Source organism: Nanorana parkeri, unplaced genomic scaffold, assembly GCF_000935625.1.
Source record: "Nanorana parkeri isolate BGI_ZX_2015 unplaced genomic scaffold, ASM93562v1 scaffold632, whole genome shotgun sequence".
Classification (NCBI taxonomy): Eukaryota; Metazoa; Chordata; class Amphibia; order Anura; family Dicroglossidae; genus Nanorana; species Nanorana parkeri.
Window position 1 is genome coordinate 448,821 of NW_017306900.1, and position 23,368 is coordinate 472,188.

The window sequence follows — 23,368 nt, forward strand, 5'->3', positions numbered from 1 at the left end:
ACCTGTTTAATAGGGATTTTCATCTTACTTCCTGTTGTGTCTGTGGAACATGAAAAAAGGGGAAAACCTCCCCAACTGGGGAAAAAAAAATGTAACATGAGTTTTAACCATTATCTACTGGTTTTATAGCGAAGAAGAAAAGATTTGGTTTTAAATCACTTTTAACTAAATTTTAAATCTGGCAGAAGCAGTGACCATGGCTGTAATGCAAATTTCGGGATTGTTTTCATGGACATTTTCATGAAATTAAGAAAAACAAATAGAATTTAAAACACAACTGTATGCACAGGTCTATTCATTCTATGGCCAATAATTGATGTACAATATATCCCCCATTTACAGTATGTTCCACCTAAAAAAGAAAGCTTGTTTAAGCAAATCTTATCACTTTGGGTTTTGAAAGTTACACAGTCCTAAGAGATCAAAAGACAGCATTTTGCTTTTAATAGCGTCCTACATTTGTGGAAGGAGGCCTGGTCAGTGCTAGTTTTTGTATCTTATATCATATTAAATGATTTTTTTTAAAAATCAAAAACTAAAACACTTTGTAGAGCTATGCAATGTGTGAATAAATGACCCAATGACAGGTTGTAAGTTGTTTAATGGTGTGGTGCAATTGTCTCATATCATTAAGCAGCAACCGACCGTGGGTATATATTTTTATTCAGCAAAGTACAGCATAAATCAAGTGTGAAAAACAATTAGATAACTATCTACAATGTGGAGTTCTAACATCTATAAATATAAGTTTAAAAAAAGTAGAACATTTTACCTAGACCAAAAAACATGAAACAAAATACATGTGAATAGCATAACAAAACTTAAAAAAAGATGGCCTTTAATTTACTAATGCTTACCACAGAATAAAACGAATTACATTGTGAGCAGTTGTAATACAGCATTTCAATTGAAATCACATGGATAAAAAGTAAAGTGTCTATTTTCGCTCTTTGTGACAGCTGTCTACTCTTCTCCTTATTTGACAAAATAATAATTTGCCATTATAATGAGAAAACATTATCAATGTGCAGGTATATAAAAGTTTTGCAAATATAATTTTCTTAACAAAAGACAGCATTTTATATCAATCTAATATCAAATGTAAAATAAATGTGACATTAAAAAAACATAGATTTGCCCTTCATTAATCGTTGAATGCACAGGTACCCTGCAGAAAGTAGAACACGCTTCCTTGTCATTCTGACATTGGGAGTTCTGAGTTGTTCAAACAGGAAAACAGAGAGCTTTGCTATTTTCAAATCTGCCAATAACTTGTTTCCCATTAAGTCCTCAAGGTTACTTCTCTAAATGAGCATGGTTCCGGTAGACAGGTAAGCCAGGCAATGAGCACATCAATACATGCAAATGTAAAATATAGCAGTCTATATATGGTTTGTATATTTATGAAGACTTCAAAGTAAAGACATACCAGAAAACTGATTTTGTTATTTTATTTAAAAAAAAACAGATATGTTTTCATTGATGGCTCCAAAAAGTCCAAATGGACAAAATGTTTTCCCACCGTTATCAACGATTTGAGTACCATACTGTATATATTCAGCACTCTCCAGGAATGCAGACAAAGACATATAGATCGATCGAACGATCGAAAGAAAGATCGATAGATAAGACAACAGAAGAGATATTTTCAGTTATTTCCCTATCATGCTACTCCTTACAGAAAAATGCACAGCCAGCATGTGCGGAAAAAGTACAGACTCTATACTGTAATAATATATATACACAGACATCATTACATGCTTGTACTGTGTAAGTTCACCTACACATACTAGGTGAATCATAAAAACGTTACTAAAATAACGTACCAAATCTCTTGCAAGCCCAAGGGCAGAATATTTGCAGGGTCTGCTCCTGTAACTAAACCCTTTTAGCCATCTCGAAGACCACTTCTGTAAATGGAGAGACTCCTTGTGTATTTTTTCACTATGCAGCAAATATTCTGGAGCAATGGGGTACAGGGGACAGCTGAAGCCTCTCCAAGTACAATAATACATTGTAGAAGTTGCCATACTTCTTTCAGTGGTGGTAAAGTAGTGGTTTTAGGTTAGTTCAATAGTGCTTTATTCAGTCCTTGTGCAAGTGTAGTGATATCCAAACATCTCACTTCTCACTACCCAGCAACAAGTGGAAGTTCGATAGCTCAGCCCTTATAATGCAGGCATTTAAGTGGCATTATTCTTGGGCTTGTAAAGAGAACAGCTTAAAGATTATGTCTAATATTGCTAGACATTTTATTCAATACATAGTAGAAAAATATACCTTTTTAATCTATCTAAACACTTTTAATACATATGCATAGTGACTTTAAAAATCCTGTGAAAACTGTAAAAAAGAGACATAGAAAATAGACATAGAACAAGAAATCAGCCAAACTCTTCAAAATTGTTTTCTAGATAAAAACAGTTGTGCAAACTAAAAAGTAACAGAAGTAGAAAAGTATTCATAGCAATAACACTATCATGAATTTTACGGAGTATGACAACTTATTGTCATAGTTCTTCCCAGTTGACAAAATAATTTTGTATAACTAGTTACTACCGTTTTCCATGCCCTAAACTGACCGATGGCTCTAGAGGGTTAAGAGACCGGCTGGGCCTGCCTACTCTACCACCATTAATGCGTGCAAATGCTTTGGGTGGACTAGGGCCTGCGGTCACATGTTCATTTCTTAGAGGAACAGATGCCTCACCCCCACAAGTTCTGCTAGAAAAGGTTGCATCTTTAGAGGCACTAAATAGTTGAATGCCTTGCTGCATAACACTTACGAACATTTGTGCAGATTGCTGATGGTGCTGGGACATTAACAGCAGGTTAGAGGCAATTTTTTCTAAAATTGCATTCTGCTGCATAAGAAGTTCAGTGCTGGACTTCTCCGAAGCCATAATCTGCTTCAGAGATTTATTCATATCTTTCACATGGCCATTGAGGACATTAAACTTCCTGGACATTGTTTTTCGCATTTGGCTCTGTTCGGCATAAATGAGAGCTGTGTGTTCACTGATGTCATTCCGGATAGTGGGAGGAACTTGATCACTGCTGAATGGAGGCATCATAGGCAGTTCATTGAACGTCTCATCAGATGCTGTTTTCTGTACACTAGCAATGTGCTGTTCATCTTTTTCAGGTTGAATATCTTGCTGCATAAAGTAATCTTTCTCTTTGATGGAGTCAAGATGACTTGAAAGAGGAGCCATATATATTGCTGCCTTTTCTTCTTCCATCTCACGGAAGTCTGCCTTGTCTTGAAGCACATCAGTTATGACCATGCTGGTCGGTATTTCTAGATAAAAGGAAATTAATGTTGTTAGATCATATCAAAGAAAAAATAGATTCAGAAAATAAAGCGTGTGCATCCCATTTTAAGCTCAGGACTACAAAATGCAGTGTTGTGTATGCAATATATAAGCAATGTTGTGGAGCAATATATTAATTAAAATTACACTAATCATGAAGGTAAATTAAACTTTCGCCAATCTGGGCAAAGTGATAGTGTCTCCTGATAGCCCAACTTAGCAAAGTGTACTCACTAATACATGCTGCAAGAGTCCACCCTGGTTAACCACCTGTAATCAGAGCTTATTTAGGTGGATGACATCATTGATGATGGCCCAACTGTTGATGATCAATTCATGTAATTACAGTCCAAAAGGAAAATTCATACCACACCACATAAGAGATTCTTTCGGTTCAGTCCTTTGGAGGATTTTTTTTAAAGTACCCACATTATTGTTTCAAGCCCTGTTGAAGGGAGAGTACTCTTGCTCCAGAACCACATTGGCCATTTTCCTTTGTAATTGAATAAGTAAAAACTCTGGACTTTTTCACCCATTTGGTCTGGTGCCTATTCAATATATGTTTACACTCTAAGTCATTGATGATGAGGACTGTCACATGGGAAATGGGAAATGTGCCCTCTTACCTAGAAACCCTGCTCTGTTACCTTGCTGGAAGGTTGGGCTATCAGGAGACAGTATCAATGCGCCCTGAATGGGCAAAGTGACTGTATCTCTTAACAATAGCTGTATGTTAGCTTATACAAAAAAGAAAACATAATATACACACACACACACACACACACACACACACACACACACACACACACTAACATAACATGTAAAAATTGCAAAACAAAAGTCATCAGGATTATATAAGATAATCACCCTTATTTGCAAACTGTTGTTGGAAGACTAATGTACATTTAGCAGGTTTCAGTAATGATAAAGTAATTACAACTTCCCTTTGAGAATATGCTTCATCATTGGTAAGTGCTGACAGCTTAAGTTTTTATTACCTGAGATTAAATCAACAGTGAGTGTCGGTACTGCAATAGTAATGCTGGCTAGCTGTAGCAGGGTGCAGGAAAACCAACACTGTCAGTGTATTGGTGGTTCATGAAGTTTAAAGGTCTATTAACACAGTTTTGAGGGTTCGTTCACACCAAAAGCAAGGTGTTCCAGCCCGATTCTGGCCAGAACGCAGTGCAGCCGGCTCACGTTTTGGCGGGGCAGGAGGGGGCATGACGGGCCATTGAAGTGAATGGCACCATAGCCACTCCCTCCGGCCACAGTGCGATTGTCCGCATGGGATCGCAAGGCACATTGTGCCACAATGTGCCTTGCGATCCCGTGTGGACGATCACATTGCGGTCGGAGGGTGTGGCTACGGTGCCATTTACTTCAATGGCCCGCCACGCCCCCTCCGGCCCCGCAAAAAAGTAAGCCGGCATTCTGATTTATTGACATGAAGCATATATGTAGATCGGGAACAATGTAGTGGATGACTACGGAATACTGGAACAGCCAATAATATAGCATTTTCAGTAGGATTTAGTCTGACTGCTAATAAAGATACTCACAAGGAGTACTGTGTCTCTGGCTAACCACATTAAAATAAACATTTCCTGAGAGGGCCACGAAGACTACAATTGCCATTTCTAAATCTGCAAATGTCAATGTTCTGGTTGTCATATTAAAGGGTTAACTGTTCCATAACATCATGGGTAGCTTTAAAGCATCCCTAAAGGATGTTAAAGGATTTGCATATTTTTAATATTGCCATTTAAGTTGCATAAAAGACCCTCTTCAGGCTGGTCAGTTTTTATAAAAATAAATTTGCAGTGGTACGTGTCCCCCATGGTAGTAGCTACCTGTGCCTTTTTTGTAAACATAAACTTGCAAATTAGCCTTAAGAAAGGGCAGAAAACAATGACAAGATTCACCTCCTATAGACTTCAATAGGATTTAGTGTTATGTGTAGGGTTTGGGGACTATCCACTGGATTCACTAAACCTCCAGTGAACTGAACTTGATTTGGTTCACTTATCCTTAGTGAAGATACAAATAATAAATTAAGTATTAAGCTATATATGATCTAAATCTTTTTGCTGAAATATGATGTTAAATTAGCCATCTTGGGGTGGTATACAAAGTAGCTATTATTACTATAAACAATGTAGCCAAAAGTATGCGGACGCCCTCATAGATTCAGGTATTCCCAGTAAAGAGTAATGTTATTGCTACAGCATACAGTACAAAGACATTTTTATATTATTATATACACTATAAAAGCACATAAGGGTTAAACAAAGTGTGTCACCCCAAATATCAAACAGCTTTTACATTTATGCTTTATAATACCTAACCGTATCAGCCTGAAAGAATATTTTGTCTAGGTGGGTTATCTGGAAGAAAATCTAATATTGATTTTTGACAACTCATACAGAAAACAATTACATTTGTATTGTAATGGTGGAAAAGGATATTCTTTTTTCTTAAACAAAACATAATCTAAGTAACATCTCAACATTATTTGCTCATCATATCCTTCAAAATCTTACTGAAAAAAACAATGGAGGTTTGATGTGTTACAAGGACCAATCAGCTCTTCCGTGATCCAATGTGAATGTATCAAGCTCTGTGCCATATTAAGGTTGCAAGAGTTATCTGTTTGCTATTATCTTTTTTTTTTTCGTTGTAGTGCTGTAAGCATTTCTCCATTGGATATTTTAGAAACACAGACTCCAACAAAAAATAAAAATAAAACACTTTAATCAATTGCAAAGCCCTATCTAACGAACAGGACCAAAGTGATAATAGAAACCTGGCCAAAATCCAATACCCTTTGGCTATTCTGAGATGGGAAAATCAAGATACATTCTTGGCAGTGACAGGAAATATTGAAAGAGGATGATAACTGCCTAAGCTCAACCGAGTGATAAAAAAAATGTAACTACCAATGTTTATCTGCTTAGCAGAATATCATTTTTTCCCTTCTCATAATAATTACTGTAGGCATAGATATTTTATAGCAAAAATATTGGCCATTCTCTGTGGTAGCATTTTCTATTGTGCTCAAGGGCAATGCCACTAGATGCAGCTGGTAAAAGGCATTTTAGTTGTAATTGTTTTATTAGATGATCTAACGTGCCAAACAAACTTTTTTTTCACAGCTGTTGAACTTCTAACTGCAACATGAATGGGGAATCAAAACTCCCGGCTAATTAAATTAACCATTCTGTTAAATAAAGCAAAACTTTGTCATGAAATACTAAACAGATGGGTTGCTGATTTGTTTTGAGCCCCAGAGCTTGTCTAGGCTGTTCTCGGGCCATAGTGTTGATGTGGATGATTTGACATTTCATTGATTTTTATATTTCCTATTTTACTTCTATAACCCTTCTGGTTGTGCTGATAATTTACTAATGGTGTAAATAAACAAGAGACTCGTAGATGAAGTTAAAGTAGATCTAAATCCAGTGGCTAAAATTCTCACCTGAGCTTTACCATGTTAATGTAATTTCAAAAGTTGCTTTTTTCAACCTTTTTAAATCTGCATTTTTAAATAAAATAATCTCTGGTAATACTGCCCGTCCTTGATCAGGCACTTCCTGTTATGGGGTGACAACTGTGATCCTACACGGTCACCCTGTCACTTCCATCTCCTATACGCAGCCATGTGTATGCAGAGTTCACTATTGTCACTATCACTCTGGAAACCTGTCCTGAGAAATTATGCCACCTCTAGAGCTAGGGCATGCAGACAGGAAATACCTGAAAGAGGCAGTGGGAGGTCATTAGCACTGAGATGGAAAAAGAATGAGGAAAAAAAAAGGTGAAAAATATTTTTTATGGAAGAATGGCACAGTGCTTTAGCAAACAAAATGTCATCTTGTTAGGGTGTGGATCTACTTTAAATAAAATTGTATCCAATTTATTTCCTGTATTAAACCATATAATATATTAAACCAATATTAACCAGCAGTAACTATATCAAAGTTAGTTGTGGATTGAGATGAATGCATTTTGTATATATAACCTAAAATACGTGCCCTGCTATTTTTGATCTACTAATTTAATGCCCCACTTTAAGAACCCCAAGTGTCCTATTGAGTGGAAGAGTTTCCTAGACTGGAATATTGACGTCTAATGAATACTCATTGGTTCTGTGGTCCCCTATGCCACCATCAGACCTATTAAGTGTTTAGTGTAGGACTACTTATTATTAAACAGAAATAGGAAAGAGACTTTATTGCAAAATAAACTGACATTCCTCTACTGAACTGTGATTAATTGAGTTAAGGTACTCATAAACAATACATTATATTGAGGAAAAAGAAATACAAAATCACTATACATTACCTTTAAATACTCACACCCCCTCTAATGTAAATACAAGATAAAGAGGGTATGCCAAATATTCTCTGGGGCCACTTGCAGTGTATTCCCATTATTCTTTATATATTCCCGATCATCCAAAGCTATAGTTTAGTATGTGTGATATTCATCTCAGACTGTTATAAAACAACCATATAGGGGTATGGAAAAACATTCATGATATAATTTGGGATGCTATATGACGATCAGGTGCAGGGCTACACATGTCAAATGGCATAAAAGCCAACAAAGGTATTTGTAACACATGTACTAAAATTTCCATGATACAATAAAAGTTTTAACCTCCTGACAAATCCCATGCATGTAGATGTGTCTTGAAATGTCTACCATGGAAAACAAATGTTTGCCATGCTGACAGGCTACAGATGCATGGAATATAGGAACTGCTATATAACTGTCGTGTTCAACTCTAAATACTTAAAGCTGAATTCTGGACTTGTGTCAAATGTCTGTAGCACCTTGTGGTTAGAAGTAAGAAACCGGCATGTGTAAAATGGACCCTGGGGATTTGTTCTTTCATATAATTATTTTGAAAATGATCTGAGGCAGAAAGCTGTGATGTTTAAAAGAGCCTGTTGGCCCTCCCACTAAATCCGTAGATGAGGACCAGGAACGCCCAGTGATGACATCACTGGTTCTCAAAATCAGTATTTCTAGAAACACAAAATTATTTGATTCAAACATTCTAATTGCATGTTAAACAGGGAAATGGGGAACAAGGTAAGCATTATATGCGTACACTACACAAAACTGACTACCAGGCCAACAGTTGAATATATAGATGAAAGCCACATATATAGGAGCTGTTTTACCTGCCAAAAAGTTTTAATTTCCCTCCACTCAGTCCTGAGATTTACTCAGTTCTGCAACATGACAATGGTCCTATTTGGCAGGAGAGGAGGCTGATTTTTCTCTGCAAGTCTTGTCCCTCCCCCAACCTGTAACTGGACAGTAAAAGGAGAAGCAGGTGACTGATAAAATCATATCGCTTGCCACACTGCTCTCTTTCCCACTACAGTATTCTACTTTTCAGCACATAATTATCTCAGTCTTACCCCTCCCCTTTCCAGTCTGAACCCTGGTGTAGAGAGGGCTTCAAGAGACCGATATTGGGTCAAATCTAGCTACTTACAGCTTGAATAAAATGGTTTGAATAAAATAAATAAACATAGCATTGCATTAATCAATACAGAGTTGCATTAAAGGAGAACTATTGAGTGAGAGTAAAATGTACTCTTCCCAATAGTTTGAGCGTGTGACACTGCAGCTATCACATGTCGGCTCTATAGCTCGAAAACTGAGCGATCACAAACTGCTGAGTGCTCCGCTCACGATCTTCTCCCTGCAGGGATTCCCCCCTCCCAGTGTTCCATCTGTGGAACATGCAGAAACGATGATTTTTGTCTTGCTGTGACACAATCTTTAATGATTCTCCGAAATATATATTGTACCTGTTTTTAGATGTGCTGCCAACATGAGTGTAATAACAGCCTGATAACTTGCGATACACGTAGCTAGGCGTCATGTGCCAGTGACTGCCTTCACAACACATTCGCTCATCTTGCCAGGTATTTATTTCTGTTATCTAGCTGGAAAATGATATTATGTCTGCCCTAGTTTGATTCACTAGTATAACAATGACATTAGCTGTGGAATACGTTTCTGCAGCCAGTCAGTTATTTAGCACAGTGATTTTTCCTTCTGTCTTATTGTTACGTTTATAAAGTATGCATGAACTTATTTCCGTGAAGTTGGGGATTTTGAGAAGATTGTAAGTAACACCGCTGGCTATTTTGAGGATTGCCAGAAGTAGTTTATATTTGCACTTGTAAACAAAAATTGCAACAAGGCAATCAATTTATACCTAGCTTTTTAAAATAAGGTGCACATGGAAGTGCTTTACAAAACACACTTATTAGCTAGCCTGCAAAAAGAACAAAAACAAAATAAGTCACACTGTCTAACAATTTGTGAGGTTTAAGTTGCATAACTTTTACAAAATTAGTGGAAGTCACACTGCTTTGCCAAGGCCTCTCTGTGTAGTGTGGTCCTAACTCTAATTTATGATGGCCTCCATCTTGGAGCATACATAGTAATTGATAAATTGAGGACAAGTATGCCTGGAGGTTTCCCATACCTCCTTAACGGCACAGGGACACACCAGAAGCCCAACACAATGGCAGCTGAACACCCTCTTTGTGTATATTTTCCCTTTTACAATGTAATGCAAGTTCATTTTATTTTTAGGATGTTCTACAACCAAGATCACTCAAAGAGACCCTAAGCATTATTAAAGTATATGTAAATCTAAATATCATAAGCATATCAAATTGTATTAAATGTTCGAGATCTCTGAATCAGAAGCACTTATTAAAGTAATACCAGGTGATCCTTCCATGAGGGTGCTTTTCAGGTATTTCCTGTTAGTTCCTGTCTTCCAGTTGAAGCGCCTGAAGAGAAGCTTCAGGAATTCAGCAGAAATGTGAGGCAACAAAGGATGAAAAATTGCGATAAATATAGTATTTAAAAAGTGTGTGTAAAGCCAATTTCTCTTCTTTTCATTTTGGATAGAGTAGAGTAAAGTTATGTTAAAAAGGTCCCTGTAAGGTTTATTTCTTTTTCTATTTGTAACCTGTTAGGGAGATTTCCGTTAACATCCTGTTTCAAAGATACCGCAGGAAATAATGGATCTCTCCAAAGCAAGGAGGTATCGTCCCCTTAGGCAGCTGTCTCCAGAGCAAGTTTACCCACCTGAGGAAGGCCAAGGTTGGCCCAAACCATTATGTGCTTTATTTTTTATCCTTGATCTGGCATTAAACCTGTTACTTGTTTAATATACTGAAATTTGTGGACTATTTCTTATGCTAGAGGTTCCTTAGAATTGAAAGCATCTGAGTGCTAAGTGAATGTCTGTAGCAAGCTACTATAATCAAGACACTACAGTGGATGGAAGTAAATATATCAGCTGAAACCTGTGCTTTGCCCAAGTACGGAAAATTAACTGGTTCACTCAACTGCTGCCTTCTTTGACCACAGATAACCAGCTTCCCTTTAGTCCGCCACTTCTCTGTTTGACTGCCAAGAACAAAAGAAAAATACCTGGTACTTCCAGGTATAGGGGAGCATGCGAGTGAAACTCTTTTCCTCCCATGTGACATAGCTGTCAGATGGAGGTGGAGAGATAGTCCTTAGTCCTATGTAACCTTTGAACTGTGACTTAGTGCTTACATAGGGAATCCTCTCTTCTTTCCAGGTGGTCATTTAGAGCTGAGGGGATGTAAAAGAAAAGCAAATATGTAAAGTTAGAGAGGCTGGCAGTTCAGTGACCCTGTTTACTCTACACAAGCAAAGCACAGGCTCACTTTAGGGTGGCAAGGGACAGGATTTTCTCACCTGTGGGGGAAAATTAGGTTATTATGTTCTACTTTTGAAAGATTTACTGTGCATACACCTGCACATATGCATGCATTCTGCAGGCATTTATGTAAATATGAAGGCTACAATATAATAGAGAAATTTAGTATTCAGCCTCACAGCTTCAAACCCACCTCCAACTTATTTGATACAGTAAACAGTGTACAACAACTTTAAGCATGCAGTAGCAGCCTGATAATCACAGGAGACGCTACTAAGTCTGCCACCAGCTACAATAACTGTACTGTTTCTGACCTACCTTGAGGGAAAGAAGGAGTAGCTCCAGCCATTAAACGTTTTTGCATTAAAATCTACCATTCTGTTAGAAAATCTATGTACAAGATGGAAAAGAAGGACTCAAAGTACAGCGTGTGCTCCACTAATCAGATAAGTATAGCAACATCTCTTTGTCTACTCATTTGAGGATGGACAGATATTTCCCCACCTGTCTAGCTCCGGTAGGTATCTGCTGTCTATGGCTTGCATAAGTGCAGTGTCCCGTACTGACCAATTAAAATTAATATTTTACTGTTCTGACCAGTAAGGTGCAATGCAATAGGCTACTCTGGTTTACTTCTTACTGCAGACCACCATTTTAGATTCCTTTTAAAACCCTTTTTTGTATTGCCAACAGACACCTAGCATTTTGTTACTATTACTTTGTCAGTTTTCAATTATTTCGGAAAATGTTCACATAGAGATTAGCATACATTTGCAATTTGGGGAATATTGGATGACAGACAATGGGGCTCAGCTGACTGAAATGTTTGTACTTAAAGGAGAACTATGGGGTCAGTGTTTTTCCCCATCGTTCTCCTTATGGTACCGGGAGGACACAAACTAGCGTCTTCCTGTTACCCTAAGCTCAGTATACCGCAAGCTACAGCTCGCGGTATACTGAGACGCCGGAGCGGATCCCGACTTAGATGACGGGATCTGCCCAGCTGCGTGACAGCTGGCTTTGCCTATCTAGAGGCAGAGCCAGCTGCACCCGCCCCCTCCCCCGTCCGTTCCGCCAGTCAGCGCTGGCAGATCGTAGCGGGGAGAGGGGAATCCAGCCCCTCCCCCTGTCACGGCAGAGAGCCGTGACAGGATCGAGAGGCGAGCGAACGCCGGTATGTGTTCGCTTACCTCCCGATCTACTGAGCCGACCTGTGACAGTCTCATTGTCACAGGTCGGCTAGAACTATGAGGTGAGTGAAAAGCACTCACCTCATAGTTCTCCTTTAAGGCATGCTCTTACTCCTTTTAGAGTAAAGCAGTGCAAAAAGATGAGACTTTTCTCTGAGACCACTAAATGTGTGTCTGCTGCTATAGCACTAAGGTTTGGAAAGCAGAGGTCACAAAACTGTTTTATGGTAACATAAATGAAGTGCATCTTACAAACCCGTACATATGTCATTTAGGTTAAATGATTTTCTACTTCATGGTAGATTTTCCATCCATCTTTAACTGCCTCCTCTCCTGCAATGTTTTCCGCAATTCTTTACCCTCATTTACTCTACTTTTGTTCCTTATGGCCACCCACTGACACTGTCATCCGCACCTGTCAAGAACATCATATTCTGTCTACACTCACACACTGTATATATTAGCTGACCACCAATGTAAGGGAGCTCCTTACCAGTGATCACCGGTAAGGTGCCCACTTACATTGTTGGCCAGTGGTGAAACGAATAGCTTATGACATTTTCCACGGACTTATACCGTATACTTCAGGACAAAGCACTCTGCATGCATACTCCGAAATGCTGCATACTCCAGACGATCTATACATTCTCACGTGCAGACCTTGACACACTGCAGACGGTTTTCTATGTTACATACAGAAGACCATGGTGCTCAATACATTGACCACTGCACAGTAGGTAGGGGTATGTGGGCAGTACAAGGTAGCTGGTCTAGGGGAGAAAATAGTATAAATCTAAGACTGTACACAGAGCCACTATTAAGCCTTTAAATGTTATTTTTAGTACAGAGTTAATATCCCTATTCTTCATCGCTACATGTGCCGCTATTAAACCCTTACAATGTTTTTATAGTTATGTACACACCATTTAAAGATGAAGATTTTCTGTCTCATTTTTATCCTATTATTCGTATTCATTTAAATGTATGGTAATTGTGAGGGAGTGATGAAAGAAACATTCACCCTGGGTTTCAAATAGGCCAGGAACACCACTGCATATAGATGAGAACTTTTTTTGTTGTTCTGTTCTCTGCACCTGTTTCAGGTCAATGACTCAGGACTATTGAAACAAGTGGGTCAACATAATATCTAGGCAGTTTGCATATTTTTATATTAAAAGAGTATTTATATATAAACAGTTATATTTCTAAATTTGCTACCATACATTGATTGCTTAACGCCCAGCCTCACTTCCACTTTTGTTGCCCTAGAATACAATTTTACTCCAGGCTCATTCACACTAGCCAGCATGCTCAAATCGTCAGATTTAGCGTATGGGCAACAACTACTTTTTATGTGCCCTAGTGGTGATTGTCATTATTTAGTAGATGATAAACACCAGCCACTGTTTTTAGTTTGACTGAGCCCTTAAGGACTAAGGTAAGACCACTGCTGCTTACTTAATTGGATTAAAGCGTGTCTAAGCTCAAGAACAAAAATGTAATTTGTTGCAGCTTACTAGTCTCCAGGTTTGGTTGGTGCATTAGTTTTCTTGAGATTTCAGTGCAGCATTAGCAGTTCACTACATGAACTTAGGAGCTCATTGGATTTCCAACAGATCAGCAGGCATTTTTCCATACTTGCAGCATTTTTAGTGAGTTTAACAAATCCCCACCTTCATTATTTTTGATGATGTTTCATACTTCTTGTTCCATCAGATTTAATATATTGTAATGTAAAGTTGAAGCTTTCATTTTTGTTTTAGCCCTAATTAAGTTTTTTTTTTTTAAATTCCTGAAATGTGTTAGATTACTAAACAAATAAGTGGTCCCCTACATGTAAAATGTTTGCTTGAATTTCTTCTGGTGCTCCACATACAAACCTCACTTAGTATGTAGTACATAAATCAGTGAATGACTGCTTCTACTGGATTCTGATCACAGGATTGTGATTCCATTTAATTAAATGGCTTGTCGATATATTGTTAAATGGAAACAAGATGGAATAAAGAAGATAATATACAAAATGTACAATTATATTACGACAGCAGTTAATACACATAGTTCTACTATGCAGTATATTAGTTTTATTTTTTCCCATACCCTTATATTTGTATTTTCACTAAATCGCATTGGCAAATAAAACATTTTAGTCTTTTTCAATATCTTGTGATCAGAAGCATTAATTGAAATAATACCAGGTGATCCTGCCATTAAGGTCCTTTTCAGGCATTTTCTGTTAGTTCCTGTCTCCCAGTTGGGCTCCTTGGTTGTCAAACTGTCACATAAGCCATCGATGGAGGAAACCCACCCTGAGAAATAGCATGCAGTCATCAAAGGAGAGAGCATGCATGTGGACAAGAAGTGGCTGCAGAGAAGCTTCAGGAGTTCAGCAGCAATATGATGCAACAAAGGATTAAAAAAAAGCGGTTATACTACTACATGCGGTTAATACACAAAGGTTCTACTATTCAGTATATGAAGTTGTTTTATTTTTTCACATACCCTTTTATTTCTATTCACATTTCCATGCAGACTAAGCTGCCCAACTAAAGTAAAAGTAGATAAGACAAACTAACATTGCCAGGGCTGCTAGAGCAGTGTTAGTAACATTTTTGCAACTCATGTGAAATTTGTTGGACAACTTGATCTGCGTGTTACATGCTTTCATGTGCTAGGGTACCATTCATTTTGAATGGCACTTCAATGCTCTAAGGCAATGCACCTGTGCTGTGGCACTGCTACCTAGGGAAAACACATGGTAGTACACTGGCATGTGCTGCATTCCCAAAAGACCAGGCGTGGTTTTTGCACTTAGTTCAAAATTAATGGGCTGCCTTAACATAGTGCGTTAATCTGCCCGCATTATTGCCTACATTATACACTGAGTGGCCAGATTATTATGACCACCTGACGTTTGTAGGCAAATTGGCTATAATTAGCTATAATTTCACGCTGAAGTTGCTAGAGGGCCAGACCATTATAAATAGCGAAGCAGGTTGTTTACCACGACAGTAGAAGTGATTTTTTTTTCTGAAGATATGGGTAAACAACGCAATTTAACAACCTTTGAACGTGGGATGATTGTTGGCGCTCGGAGCCATGGAGTGAGTATCAGCAAAACAGCAGAATTCGACAAATGTTCAAGAGCAGCTGTTGTTAAAGTGTTTAAAGACTGGAATGTCAGCCGAAAATCTGGGTCTGGGTCAGCACTGACTGGAGGAACAGATGGGGAAGGGGGCGGGGACAGCTGGCTCTGCTCCCAGAGAGGCAGAGCCAGTTGTCAATCAGGCAGCGGGGTTGATCCCAACAATATTGTCGGGATTTGTCCCAGCTGCAGCACAGCTCTGCACTGTCAGCGTATAGCAGGCAATAGCCAGCTGAGTTTTGGGTCACAGGAGGACATTGGCAAATGTCCTCCTGTGACCCTAAATAAAACTACGGTCAAATATGATTTGGCTATTCTTTTAAAATATTAGAATATGCTGAATTTATTGTTGAGATTTCTTTTCTATGTAGACAGTGCATTACAGCAAATTCTGACAGTGTTTAGAGGTGCGTCCTAAATTAAGAACTGAGTGAATTTATAGTGAGAGGAAATGTCACAGTTAATTATCACAGAGCAGAAGAGACAGATCCGAGTACATTAAAATACATATTTAATTCATCCATTATGCTACAAAAAATCCACACAAGAGTGATTGGATCTGATGGCAAGCAGATCCTAAGTGCTCTCAGTTTTAGTAAAGCATCATCTTCCATCTCTCTCGGCACCACTCAACACTGGAATTTGTTAAAAACTGTAACACCATCTTAGATGTATGTTCCTATGATCTATCCGACTAATGCAGTACAAACAAGTGGAAAGGCTTGTTCAAGGGATTTTATTATTATTCTCAACACAAACTGTCTTTCTCGCTCGTTCTTTTGCTCTTCGTTTCATATATTAAAACGACAGTACACACAACAAATATCAAGAACACTATACAAAATAAATATAACCACCCTAAATTAACTCCACTCCGCTAATAAGAAAAAAACCTCTAAAGGCCTGGTTCACACCTAGGCGTTTTTGAGCAGTAGAAAAAGTGCGTCTAGACGCCCTCTGCCTCTTCTTCATTTTCAGCTACCAGGTCTAAACCGTCCTCTCCGCATGAAGAAACAGGAAGTTCTATATTGCCTTTAAGGAATCACAATTTTTTTTTTTCAAAAATCAGCTAATTGCACTTGAGAACTCTCACCAAACCACTAGGTCTCCAGGTTTTCTCGCAGAGATCAAAGATATATTAATTTGCCTCCGCCTCATTATTCTAATCATTCACATGCTTCCCCTGCCCATAAGGGAGTATCTAGACCTGAATGCAGGTCCTGTTGGACATGTGCAGATTTGCTAATGCTGCAAAAAAAAATCTCTGAGGCATGTTTATGAGAAGCAGTGCAATCATCAGGCATCATAGGAAGTAGTTTATACAAAAAGCGTAGGAAAGCATGGAATTGTTTCTCACTAAAAAAGAAGGCAGAGTGGGCAGAACCCTCCACCTCAACTGATGTACTCATGGCAAAGGTAGAACAGAAAGAGCATTTGACTTTACGTTGGTACCAGCTTTTTTATTCAAGTAGTTAAGGAGGCACTGAATTAAGAAGAAAATTCATCCTAGCATAAGAAAGTCAGAAAGTATTTTCCTGTTCTGAAAAAAAAGAGCCTTCAGCCTATCCACTCATTCCAGAAATAAAAATTGCAGGAGAAGGAGTGCGCTAGGCGAGGTAGAAAGATTTATTTTCAAAAAAATTTGATTGATATTCCCCCAAATGTTGAGGCATCAATTAGGAGGCTGGCCCAACATGTGCCGTGCAGTCACGGAGTATCCCACCACTGCCGATCGCGCTCGCAGTGCCATTATTTACAAATGGCACCCCAGTCAAGCCAGGCAGATCGTGCGGGATTCTGCTCATGCAATTGAACATGATCGTGGCTAAAAAAGTTGCGTGGATTATTCAGAAAGTAAAATCCTTCAATATGGAGTCCATAGAGGTTATCACCATGGTAGTTCACCCAGGAGATTGGCTTCTTTCAATAGATCTACAAGATGCTTAACTCTGTGTGCTGATCTTCCCTTCAGAAGTACTTGCAGCTTTGCCTCCAAGGTCACCATTTTCAATTCTGCTACCTTCCCTTCTGGATTTCCACTGCACCAAGGACATTAACAATGGTTCTTCTGACATTTGTGGTGATCTACCGCAAGATTGGATCCTAAGTATATCACTACCTAGACCATCTTATGATAGTGGACTGCTCGAGAAGATTGAGATTGAACACTTCAGTTCCTCTCCAAGCTCAGGTAGTTTATAAACCACAAAGTCAGCTAGCATACAACCAGCTCAAGATCTCAGATCTGGGCATGCAGTTTGACACAAAATTACGAGAAGTGTTCCTTCCATGACAGAAAATTACTGCAATACATTAGAAGATCAAATATCTACAAAGTAAATCCTTTCTTTCAGTGTCTTCCTCTGCTGCCAGTATTGTGACCCGATCCTCTGTCGAAGGAAGATCGCAATCACATTTTAAACCTAAAGAAGCTCCTATTGATGCACTATGAGCAAACAGCACCTCTCGGGAAGTCAGAAAGACTGTTCATCCTTCCAACATGGCCAAGGAAACCTGCTTTAGCATGAACAATTGCAGCATGGCTTCAACACTTCATCAAGGTAAGGTGGCCTACAAAATTTGCAGATTGAATCTTCCTGATGATCTTAAGGCACTTTTGACAAAAGTAATAGGCATTCCAGCAGATGTCATCTGCAAAGTCGTGAGCTGGTAATTGCAGAAAACATTTATAAGCCTCTACAAGCTGGATATGGCAGCAATTTCCCACTGTACTTGTCATGTTTAGTAAATTCTTCTGCATCATATCCCTCCCTTGTGTGTAGAGTGCTGCATAGGTCCATAACATGGAACATGGTAAGGTGCCTGGGAAATTAAAAATGTATATCAAATACATGTCAAAATATTTCTCATCACCTTACCATGTCAACAATTTTTCCCCACCCAGTTTTTGCAGAATGTGTGCCATAGTTCTAGGGAAATTTGTATAGCTACTCAATGGAGCTGTCCAAGCCAGGGGCAAAGATTAACTCTCTAATTGGAGGATATGGTAAGCCACCTGGAAAATATTTGATAAAATGTTTAAAGTAGTAATACATTGAGCAGTAATAAAGATGTTTTGATATAAGGATGCATTATGTTATAAAAAAATGTTTTAAAAAGGTATAGGAGCCAGGTCACTTCCTTGCTTTATGTATTAGATACCCCCAGTAGAAATATCTCCCTGACATATTTTTGTTCTGGTCTAACTGGGAGTTTTGGATGTTCCCATCCACCTTTGCTTGTTCCATTCTCTATAAAGAAATAAATGAAAAATCCAGCAGGCAGAATAAAAATTACAATAGCCACAGCAGGTATGAAGACCTGAGAAGCACAAAGATCTCACCAATAGTGTCTCCCGAGAGATAAAATAAATTGTCAAGTGGTTTAACTTCAGCAATTGCCAAAAACTAAAAAATTAGTCCTCTTTAGATTGATCATTTAGGAATAGAAATATGACATTTTATGTTCACATAGGTAGGTCTGTCTTGTGAAATGTTAAAATTTTAACATAAAAATAAATCAATTGCTTAATTATACAGTTCCTTATACCTGGACTTCACCAGTAAATTGGTAAAATAGCTATCATGTTTTCTGACTAAAACCCTCACAAGTTAAGGGCACCTAAAGCAACAGCTTTTAAAAAAAATAGATTTGATAGAGTAGAGAAAGTTTAAAACTGCTGTCATTTTTGTGTGTCCCATAGTGCTTCAATTTCAGTCCTAGAGACACAAGAAAGGAAGTCCACTCATCGGAACAGTCTCCCTACAGGAAAACATTACCTGACCTCAAAATTGTGGATTTCCCCCCACAATCTCTTAGCTACAATGTTCACTAGGACAAATAGGGAGGGTGAATCTACCCAGTACGGACCAAGACAAAAATAATCTTACAGGGGCTTTAACATTTCCCCACTCTACTCAAAATAAAAAAGATTTTGGCTTGTGTGTTCATTAAGCAGGTCAAGAAAATGAAGCTCACCTGTAAGCACACAGCTATCAGAAGAAGGCTACATCAAACTATTCAGACACTACTTAGAGAAGTTTATTTCTCAACCGCTCTGTGCAAACAAAGTGTCTTTTTTTTTTTACAAATCACTTTAAAAAGAACTGCAGGATTTAGTAGGTGGTTGATTGATAAGAATGGCATAAGTTTGCATCGGTCAATCATATCAAGAAATCAGCACAGCATTTGCCTGTATAAGCTGTTAATCCATAGAATCCCACAAGCAAGGATGAGTTTGTATAAAAAGATGATATGCCAAAAGTATTTGAGGTCTGATGAGTCTAAGACAGAGCTTACTGGCCAAGGTTTAAAACAATACAGTAAGTATGCTACAAATATACCACATCTCAACACACACCACACCTATACTGAAATATGATGTTGGTATCTTTTCGTCAGGAGGCTAAGAAGCCTATTTAAATCAAAGAACGATATTCATTTTTTATTTAAAAAAATTCTGAGTGCAGTGCCTGCAGATGTTCACTGTACAGCACTGCAGTGAGGAGAGTCCCATCATAGGACGTTTCCTCCTAATGCCACTTTTTCCGCATTTATTGGAATGGCTAGGGCTTCAATTGCATTGGGAAGCACAAAAAACAACACCTGTAAAGCACCATGCCGTGTTTTAAAAAAAAATGTGCCAGAGTATTTTTTTCCTGGAAAGCTGTGGTATGGATGTGGTTAAGCATACCACTGCTTTATATACAGGCTCCAGGAATCTTGTCAAAACCAAAAGAAAAAAAATTAATGGAGAATGCAAAGTTTAACGGAATGCTAAAAAGCAAACTTTGGCCAAAAGTTATATGGTAGCAAGACAATGATCTTAAAACACAAGGCAGTTGCTCAAGAAAAAGTGAATATCCTATGAGGTCTCTGTTAAGGCTGTGATCTCATTCTAATTATGAAAAATTAGCAAAATTTAAAAAACGCACAAATTCGTAGGAAGACTCACTCCCAAACAGGCTGCACACACTTCAACATTAAAATAAATAAAAATCTCATGTCCTGCTGGCTACAGCAAACATCGCCCCTCCATTGATGATGGATACTCCCCACAACAGTGATCTTCTTGCACTGCAAGGGCGAGAGGTTGTGGCTGTGAAGGATCATTCCATTCCCCCTCCAAATCCTTGTATTATGTTCCCAGAAAGGTGTTCCATGAGTGGATGAGGGTGGATAAATGACATAATTGCCCTTAGTCCATTCACAGAACAGAAAGGGGAAAGCAAATGGCACAATATTTCACGTCTGCCACAACTCTTAATCCCTGCAGAAGATCACCAATGATACAGCATTAATGCAGGGAGAATTTCCATGATAACCAGCATCACATGGGATGTGCTATATTAGAGGTAACATATGTGACTGGTACTGTGTGCTCCAAATTTTTTTATGGGGGTTCAGCTTTAAAGAAACTCGGTCACTGTGGCCATTTACGACAAAGTTGCAGTCTTTTTAAAGACCCTTACCCCAAACCATGTGTCCTTATTGTCTCAGCCCCTTACACTGGGTTCATGACGTTGTCCTCCTCTTCACAAGACTGAAGAGGCTTGGTGATTGGCTACTAGGCCCTGAACACTCAATAATAGGAGAAGGACATCTGCTTTCCCATACTTGGAAGTCCCGGGTATTTTGCATCACCTCCAATGATGCAACCCAGAGGAGTTACAGCAAGGTGAGGGTAGTGGGCTTTAAAGAGACCCTGCCACTTTGCCCTTAATAGGCAAAGTTAGTCTCTTTAAGGTATGATCACTGCAAGTTTAAACTAAACTCTTGGAGCAGTGCACGAAAAAGGACAGAAGGGAAAGGACAAAAGGACTAGTCACCATCATTGACGGTGGTTTCCCTAAAGCTGATCTTTACCCAGTACCCACTTACCATGCTTTTGTGTACTGTGCCTCTGAGTGGAAGCAGCCATCTTGGCAAAGGCAGAGTCAAAAGATGTCAAAGTTTTTATAACAGGACAAGCTTGCAGCAATTGAAAGTCAGAATAAAGTTTAAATTTCTGATCCATATACACATGTCCCATATCATTAGGGCAGCCTGTCTCAACCAGAATGCTGTGGCCCACTGGGGTCAAGCTCTGATGTGAAAGAAGGGGACTTGTGTGTAGGGGGCTCCTGATGTGAAAGGGGGGTGTTATGTGGGAGGTCTGATGTGACGGGGGAACCCTATTTTGTGTTTTTGCGTGGGGCCCCACTTAAAATCCATACCAGACAGCTATCTTGAATAAGGGTACGGTATGGATTTTGAAGGGGCCACATGATGTTTTTTTTTCCACGTTTTTTTTTTACATTTTAGACTGGTGTGCCTCAAAATTTTACATACTTTTAAAAGGATGGCGTGACTGAAAAAAAATGAGAGATGGGGTCAGACATGGCAGTTCACATTTTTTACCTGACAAAGCTCCAACAGCCTTTGGAAAAGGACATTTTTTTTCAGTGTTTACAATGTGTTCTGGCAAACTGGAAACCACATCTACAGCTATGTAAAAAAAGTGTAAATGAGCCACGCTAAAATGCTTACAAGTGATCCAAGAATGAATATCTAAAGAAAGTAATAATCATGTGCTAAACAAAATGCAATACTAATCATTTGTTATAACAGCTCATAGCATCCACATGTAATAAAAAGTAGAATAATGGAATATGGCAGATAAATACATCACATATAAGCGATACGTGAATAGAACAATATTCAGCGATCAAAATTCATAAAAAATCCAATATAGTGCCCATATAAAAAGGTGAACAAATAGTTTGTGAATATCAAAAAAAATCGTAGGAAAAAAAAAAAAAAAAAGTGTCCACCGTTTACTGTTGGAACAGTTCTCATGTAGAAAGTTCCCAAAGATAGTCAGAGCCTCTCCCAAGAAAAACCCTTCTGGAGTGCTGCTCAACCGGTTAAAAGACCTACTGACAGGTCTAAATAGCACCTTCCCTCCTAATTAGTATGGGCGGGGGAAACCCACATAGATCTCACAAATCTTTAGCGTCTCTCTCCTTCATACACGTACAACTCTCGGGGACATAAGTCAGCCGCAACGCCAGTACCAGGATAGATGTACTCGAGAGATCATGCGGTAAAAAAAGAAAGCCAATAGCGCAGACCATATGGTAATAAAAGCGCACTTTAATTAAAATAAAGTGTACTCACAGCATTCAAATATAAATAGCTTTAAAAAAAGTTCTGCTATTGCCGTTTGTGTCTAATTACACTGCGTCCACCCTATGTGTGTTGCGTCCTCTATGCAACTTCATCATGTCCATCTATCTTGATGAACACTTTCCACACGAGAACTGTTCCAACATTAAAGACTTTTTTCCACGATCTTTTTTGATATGCATGAACAATTATTCAGCTTTATATGGCCACTATATTTGGATTTTTTTAATGCATTTTGATTGAATGATTACAAAATATTTTCCTTTTTCCATTATTATACAATTTATGCTTGATTGACACAGTTTTGAGGCTTAAAGAAAAATATTTTTCTATTCACTTATATGTGATGTATTTATCTGCCATATTCCATTATTTTACGTTTCATCACGAGGATGCTATGAGCTATGTTATAACACGATTAGCATTGCATTTTGTTTAGCACATGATTATCACTTTCTTTAGATATTTATTCTTGAGGCACTTATAAGCATTTTAGAGCTGCTCATTTACACTTTACATATTGTAACCATTTTTTGCCGGAATGGGGCTGCTGCTTATGATCTACGACCGTTTGATTGGTGCGAGGCACTTCTTATTTGTGACATCTACAGCTATACTGACTGATCTGAAGCAATCAAAAGGGCAATACAGGGCATGAGAACATAGTATTTTGACCCACAATGCATTATATGGTCTCCAAGGATGGCGTGAACACACACACACACAGCTTCCCTTAACACATGCTGTCAAGCTCCTAATCAGTTGACCTCTTAAAGTGCATGTCAAGACAAAATTAGGGGGTTCTAATCCTTCCCCA

The 23,368-nt window shown here is 38.5% G+C and overlaps 1 protein-coding gene and 1 long non-coding RNA gene across 2 annotated transcripts in view; one reads left to right on the top strand and one right to left on the bottom strand.

The window, feature by feature from the left end:
• Positions 1–1,243: 1,243 nt before the first annotated feature.
• On the top strand, positions 1,244–20,847 carry LOC108792347. The gene is made up of 3 exons (XR_001941562.1): positions 1,244–1,395; positions 4,426–4,438; positions 20,837–20,847. It is a non-coding gene; the product is annotated as an uncharacterized LOC108792347 (long non-coding RNA).
• SEMA6A (semaphorin 6A) overlaps positions 2,120–23,368 on the bottom strand; it is a 198,364-nt gene continuing 177,115 nt past the window's right edge. Inside the window, exon 20 of the mRNA XM_018563109.1 lies at positions 2,120–3,301. Coding sequence (XP_018418611.1) covers positions 2,556–3,301 — 746 coding nt within the window. The 3' untranslated portion in view covers positions 2,120–2,555. The remainder of the gene's footprint in view (positions 3,302–23,368) is intronic.